Source organism: Octodon degus, unplaced genomic scaffold (genome assembly GCF_000260255.1).
Source record: "Octodon degus isolate 3935 unplaced genomic scaffold, OctDeg1.0 scaffold00158, whole genome shotgun sequence".
Lineage (NCBI taxonomy): Eukaryota > Metazoa > Chordata > Mammalia > Rodentia > Octodontidae > Octodon > Octodon degus.
Window position 1 is genome coordinate 2,336,586 of NW_004524734.1, and position 7,695 is coordinate 2,344,280.

Genomic DNA, 7,695 nt, shown 5'->3' on the forward strand with positions numbered 1-7,695 from the left:
TCTCTCTCTCTCTCTCTCTCTCTCTCTCTCTCTCTCTCCGCTCCCTTCCCCTTCAGCTCCTTGCCCCTTACCGCAGCCCATGGAATCTGCCTTCTCCCTTTCTGTTCTCCCATATCCTGTTTATTAAACCTCACATTGAACTCTGCTCATTTATTCACTTTGAGTATGATGTCCGTTTCCTGCTGGGATGTTGACTGATAACCACTCCCATATTATGAAGAATAAGCAATTCAGAAGAATAAGTCAGTCGCCACCAAGCACAATGAGAGTTACAAATGTAACTCTGCCCTGTCATAATTTGTATACACCCTACAATGGCCAACAAGTACTTTTAACATGGTAGCTACTGAATAAATTTTGGTTGAGTGAGTGAAAAAAGTGTCTATGATACTTGTACCCACAGCTCTTGATTCAAATATATGGAAATCAACATGCAATCATCAAGGTCACCAGGGACTTGAGCTTCTTTAGATTTAAGAAGCTTCTCATTTCAGCACTGGATGGCGGGGTGGGGACAGAGCTGCTTTCCAGCTGTCACTCTTTCTTCTCCGGCTGTCACTGAATTGTGGGTCAACTCCAGGATAAACAGTGTCCAGGGATGCGCTGACAGCCCAGGGCTAGTTTAACAGACTCAGAGAGATTAATCTACTAGACAGAGAGATTAGTTTAGTGATCTTTCCTAGATCCTGGAGAAAATAGTGGTCTTAGTTCTTGTCTCTGATTCACATGCAATCACTCAATCACTTTTCTAGGGTCATCACTTTTTCCTCCTACACCCAGACTGAAATATTTGGGGCGAACTGTACCTCCCTGAATCACTCATGCTTATAATGAACAAGCCAAGTAGTCGATAAAGCCGTACCATCACTCACCTTGTGTATCGATCTCACTGATGCAGAGAAGACGGAGCTTCTAGCTCTGGTATTGGGGGAAGCACTTCCTTAACCCGAGCAGGCTCTACCATTCAAAAGGGAGAACTGTGTTAGTGTGCATTTCATCAACTGCAGCGCAGAGACACAATACATTCTAACGTAGGACGTGTAGTAATAGCACCCTGCCCTACATACAAAAAGGATTTTGGGGGCTGGGGAGATAACTCAGTGGAATAAGTACTTGCCTGGCAAGCACAAGGTCCTGAGTTTGATCCCTGGTACCACCAGGAAAAAAAAGGGGGGGATTTTGGCAGTTTCTGTCACGCCCTAGATTCCCTGCCTACAACCCTAACACCTTTAACCTATTTCTCCTTGCTCTGTCTTGATCCCTTCTTCCTTTCCTTTTCATTCTCAGCTCCTTTTCTGGTCCCAAGACCTGGAATACAGTCAAAGAGAAGCAATGTACAAAGAAATGCAAAAGCACAATATCAAGTAGCAAGAAGAGAATCTTAGTTTGGAAACTAACTGAAAACAATTCCTTCTATCACATTTTGTTGAAACATGCCCCTAAGGAGAATGTTAATAATGTCTTCAATTTCAAGGACAATTTTACCCAGAAGAAAATTTTTAAATTGGATATATTCTAATCTGTCTTCTTTGCTTGTAACTTCTTGCTTTGTAACTATGTGACTCTATTAAATTATTTATTCATCTAATATCATTATCAGCCAACTTCAAAGTAGGAGAAAAGACATCATGTCCTGCATAGTGACATCTCTCTCACTGTCTTGAGATCTGAGGTCCTGCTTATGAGGCCTACATAATACATGTGGCTTTTGTTTTGTAGACACCTCTTTGAAGAAAAGCCCTGAACATAAATGAAAAGGAGGTGACAACAATTTGAAGACAAGCTTGGGTAGATGCTTCTTAAGAAATCAAAGGAAAAGATTTAAGTCATTCTGTTACTGAAACAGAAATACTGTGGAACTTTGTTTTTGTTTTAATTAGAAATTTTCTTTTAAGGGGGAAAAATCTGAGAATTAACTTTCTGAATAAGTAACATATATATCTAGGACATTTACACTGAGCTACATCCCCAGCCCTTTTTATTTTTATTTTGAAACTGGGTCTAAGTTACTAAATTGCCCAGGCTGAACCTGCATCTGCAATGTTCCTGCCTCATCCTCCCAGAGTGCCGGGATTAGAGGCATGTGCCACCATGACTGGCTAAGTCTGTAGAGCTTTAATTTGCATCTCCACCAGAATGCAGGCTCCAAGAAGGCAAAGGCCTTCACACCTATATGTTCACCAATGTGTGTTCCCTACCCAGAAGGCCAATATTACTGGTACATAATAGGTACCAAAAAATTTGTATTTGAAAGAACTTATTCTAAATGTGCCTAAAAGGGCCAGCCAAATAGCTCAACAGATTAAAGCATCTGCAAGCAGGTGCAGGGGCCAGGGTTCGATTCCCAGGCCTGCCGAGCCGGCCCCACCACAGGGGGTGCTGAGACTGTGATTGAGCCTATAATCCCAGTTCTTGGGAGACTGTAAACAGGAGAATCACTAAGAGTCCGATCTAGCAGTGAGACCCTGAACACCCTGTAGACCCTTCCCTAAAGTACAAAAAATAAAAAATAAAAAAATAATAAATGTGCCTAAAAATTCTCTCAAATATTTAAGAGCTCTTTATATTTCCTTTCCTGTAAAACAGTGTGTTCTCCTGGCTGCTGAGTTGTGGTCTTTTGTCATCAGTTATTAGAAGCTCCTTATGTATTGGGCTCTTAGCTGGCCATTTTTACTAAGCTGCAAATAATCTTTCTCCATTAGTTATATCTTTTTTTTACCCTACCTTGCAATGGATTTTATTGTGTACATTTTTTCACATACTCAAATTTGTCAGTCTTTTACATGAACATTGTGTCCTTACTAAAAAGGTAAATTGTGCAGTTATTATAAATGAATTCAGCCATAGTTTCTTCCCTTACTTTTATGGCTTTACATTTGCATTAAAATCATTGATCCAGGCCAGGAATACAGTTCAGTGACACCCAGCCTGCCTAGCAAGTGTGGGGTTGTGAGTTAAATTTCCAGCACCCAAAACAAACATACAAAGAAAAAAACAAAAAAAGAAAAAACATACAAAGAAAAAAACAAAAAAGAAGAAAACATAAATTTCCCCCAGTGCTAGTCTAAGCTCTGGATTAAGTTCATGTTCTATCTTGGTCATTCAGTGGTCTCAACGACAGTCATTGAATAATCTTTCAGTGTTCAGTGCCATTTTGACCTATGCAAAGTCCTGAAATTTCTAATTTTTCATCTAATGCATTCATTTAGTCAAGTACCAGCGCCACGGTGGAATGGATCCTCATCTTTATTCCGCCATTTCAGCTTTCCCTTGACTATCATTAACTGTGTATTTTTCATAGAATTATTAAGTGAACTTGTTTATTTCAAAACACTGACTTACTGAGAATTGACAATTCTATATTTTCATCTTCTTATTGAAGAACATGATATACCTTTCCTTTTGTTCGAATTATTTTTATTTCTTTGGAGAACATTTTTCTGAAGTTTTCCTCAGAAGGATCTTGTACATGTCCCAGATATTTTATCTCTTTATAGTTGTTTTAAATACAATGTATCTTCTAAGTAGTTGCTTAAACATAGAAATCCTATTATATTTTGATGGCAATTTAGTCAAAAAGCTACAAGTAAAAGTTCCATTTGACTGAGCTATTCCTCTTCTAGGCCTCTTCCCAAAACCGTTCCAGACATCGCATCACAGCGGTCCGTGCATGCTGGTGTCCACAGCAGCGCAGCTCATAATAGCTAAGTCTTGAAGCAGCATCTGCGCCCATCGACACATGAATGGATAAACAAGACATGGCATTTATACACAATAACTTTGAGTGCTGCTCTGTCAGCAAGAGGGGCACACTTGAGTCTTTGGTAGGAAAATAAATGCACCTCGAGACCATGAAAATAATAACTAACTTTTATTTAGTGGTCTCGAGGTGCATTTTAGTTAAGTGAAGTAACTCAGACACACAAGCTTAAATAGTACACGGTTTCTCTTATATGAAAATTTTAACATATAACATACAGAATAAAAGACAGATGATAGAAAAAAGACGGAAAAATTATTATAGTCCAGCACAATGTATCTAAAAGAGTAGCGTGACTTAGTACAATTGTCTAATACGTTTTATACGTTTTGGGACTATTTAGTCTGGTTTTTAATCTCTGTTTATAACAACTAACTTCATAAGGTCTCACAAGTAAATGGATCTGATGTTGGCAAAATAAAAGAGGGTGGAGAGAAGTGGAAAAAAGAATTGAAATGTGTTATGTCCGTGTACCAATTCCCTATGGTCAATGTAGTCATGGTGTACTACCAACATGTACTAACAAAGTCAAATGAATAAGTAAAATAATACTAACTTTTATTCTGCCCTTTGTTAAATTTATGTATTTCATGATTTTTAATGAATTTTCTTAGATTTTCCAAGTACACAATTTCCACAGCACATCTGCTCAGTAAGTGATTTATTTCAAACTTTGAGAGCTCATAGATCCGTGTTTTGTGTACTTCTGTTGACAGTGAGAGAGGGGCAATAGTGGGCAATCTCACAAACTTCTGGCCTTAGCTAGACATGCTTTTGGTATTTCCCCATTAAATGGATTTCTGGAGTTTCTTCTCATTTGTTTGAGACAGACAGATTTTATACTGTTAAGGACTTTTGGAGTTATGAAGTTAGTTGTTATTTCTGGAGTTTCTGCTCATTTGTTTGAGACAGATAGATTTTATACTGTTAAGGACTTTTCTGCATAGCTCATTTTTATTTGACACAGGAACTTGCTATGTTGTTCAATCTGGTTTTGAACTGACTACATAGACTAGGTTGGCCTCAAGCTCATAGCAATCCTCCTGCTTCCGCTTTCTGACTGCTGGGATTATAGTGTGTACTACTATGCCTGGCATTATTATAAGATTTAATATATTTTTCCAATGAAATTTTTAGTATCTACTTAAAGAAACAATCTTTCCTCCTAAATCTACAAATATGATAAATGACATTAATAGACTTCCTAATGAAAAACTGTTCTTATACTCTTAGAGTAAGCTACATTTGATCATAATGTAGTGTGTGTGTGTGTGTGTGCACATATAAATATGGTTTTTAAGCTGTTCTATGGATATTTTGTTACTGTTTTAAGATTCTTACATATATATGATTGCTCAAAGGTTTTTTCTTTTTAGACTTTTCTTTCTTGAGTTTGGTGATCCTTATTGCTTATGTCATAAAGGAAACATTCTTGTCCATGGTCTGTGCCTTCAATTGGATGTGACTCGTTGTGTGGTGCAGACTTGTTCTCTGTGGTGTGGTGATGAGTAGTGGACCTTTACAAGGCAGGGCCCCTGGTAGGTCATGGGGGGCATGCACTCAGATGGGTTAACTAGTTCTTATGGGATCCTGGTTAGTTCTTGTGAAAGGCTTACTATCAAAGAATAAGCTTGACCCTCTCTGGTCTCTCTGGCTTCCTACGGTGGATGTGATCTCTCTCTCTCTCTCTCATGCATGCTCTTACTACTGTGGTACCATGTGCCAAAAGACCTTCTCCAGAGCCATGCAGAAATAAGGCTGTGCCCTTGAACCTCCAGAACTATGAGCCAACTAGACTCCTTCTCTTTGTAAAGTATTTAGTGCTGGGTATTTTGTTTTAGTAATAGACAAGAGACTAAATACAGTAAGGCCCCAACTTATGAATAAGTCTCATACCAGGAGAATGTCCGTATGTCAGTTCATTCATAATTCAACAAAGTGAGTCTGAAACAGTTTGCCTGTGAAAGTTAACAATTCGAATGCTTGTAAGTCAAGGACTCTCTGTAGTTTTAATATTTTATATGCCACTGGGAACATCTATGTCTTTGAGATCATTGTTTCCCTCTTACTTTTGAGGGCGAGTTGATAGATTTTCTATCTCTTCTATGCATTTTTTTTGTTGTTGTTCAGATGTTCTATTTCTTCTGGTGCTGACTTTTGTAAATCTCCCTAGAAAGTCATACATTTTAACTAAAGATTTTTTTAAATTAAGACAGTAACTTTTTTATAAGGAACAGAACTAAATAGATCCTTCTTGAAGCTATTTCTAGATGATATTAAGGGCTCTTCCACATTCATAAAAATGCTAAAATCACCACTAACATTGGAATTTCTTCTTAGAGCTCATTTAGCCTTCTAAAAGGTAAATGACAAAACTAGGACAAACAGAACTGACAGTCAGCCATGCCCTGGACCCATGATCCCCTGTCCACACTGAACTCCTCATAGGCTACTGCTCCTGAGCCCCTGAGCCCCTGAGCCCCTGAGCCCCTGAGCCCCTGAGCCCCTTGGCTTGTATGTTATTGGCACTGAGTAGCAAGCAGCTGATCTTTCAGCCCAACCTTACCTTGTGAGCTCCTACAGTGATCTGTTTCTTTACCCCGTGATGTCTGTTCTTTTAAACCTGTGTTTTCAAAGGGTAGTTGTGGTAGGCAGAATCCCAAGGTGGTGCCCCAGATTCCTACACACTGCCTAGTGCATGTGCTTCCTGTCATCATCTCATGAGCGTAGGCAGGATGATGAGTAGAATGGGCTTCACTGCTGTGATTAGGTGTTATTATAAGGTCAAAATAAAGAGATATTCTATAAGGGAAAAAATCAGTTGATTTTGAGTTCACGAAAAGAGAGACTATCTTGCCTCATTGAATGAAAGACCTTAAAAAAGAGGCTGAGCTCCTCCAGCATTGTAGGCTCTTGCTCACCTAAAGAAGCAAATTGCCTTGTGATGGGCAACAGAGGGTGCCCTCAAGGACACAGCCAGCCACTATAAAGCCAAGGCCCCAGTATAAAGCAGCAAGGAGATGAATCTGCCAATCACCTGAATGAACTCGGAAGCAGAGCTGCTGGATGAGGATGCAGTCCTGCTGACATCTTGATTTCACCCTGGGGAGACCCTGAGCTAGACCATGCCCAGCCAAGCCATGACCAGACAGAACCTCTAGAAACTGAGATGATAAATGTGTGCTCTTTACTGGGTTTATGGTAACTGGCTATCCACTAATAAAAAACGAATATAGTGATCAACTGAACTTTAGCCTGAAAATTACCAGAGGTAGTGATTTAAAACCCATGTTCTTGGGTTCAGCTCCAGTTATACTGAATTAGAATATACCTCCATAAAAACCTAGAAGCCTGAATTTTACAACCTTCCACGCTCATTTTGATGCATGTTAAAGCTTTAGAGTGAATTTACTATGCAAATAATTGCTCATACAATTTTTGACAAAGCATTTTATAGCTTCCAGAATTTGAGATTTAGAGATTATTCTTTTAAAAGGTTATAATATCAAAAGACCCTATTCATAAAACTAAATAGTTATCAAAGAAAATTAACAGAGTTCTTTTGCTTAGAAAGTCAAACTGCTCATCATTTGCTTATTCATTCAGTTTGCTGGTGTTTTACAGCACAGCATAACCATAATTTACTATAGGAAGCTATTACCTGTCAAAATGATGGCTGGGCTGAAGAAATTCTCTAGTGGTGCATTATCTTTGGTTTCTTCTGGTATCCAAAGTCATGTAACTTATATGCTAATAGCAAAACTTCCAAAAACTGATGAAAAGCCAGGAAAGATAGGACATATGTCATTTTAATACTTCCTTCAGAATAGCTTTTTAAAAAGTAGAATGTTTTTTCCCTCATGCTACATTGGAAAACAGAGTTTCTTTTTTTTTTTTTAATTTTTATTTATTTATTTATTTATTTATTTATTTAT

The 7,695-nt window shown here is 38.3% G+C and overlaps 1 protein-coding gene across 1 annotated transcript in view; it reads right to left on the reverse strand.

The window, feature by feature from the left end:
* The window catches only part of Tmem156 (transmembrane protein 156), a 55,326-nt gene that overhangs the window by 1,629 nt on the left and 46,002 nt on the right, over positions 1–7,695 (reverse strand). Inside the window, exon 6 of the mRNA XM_023702803.1 lies at positions 873–957. Coding sequence (XP_023558571.1) covers positions 887–957 — 71 coding nt within the window. The 3' untranslated portion in view covers positions 873–886. The remainder of the gene's footprint in view (positions 1–872; positions 958–7,695) is intronic.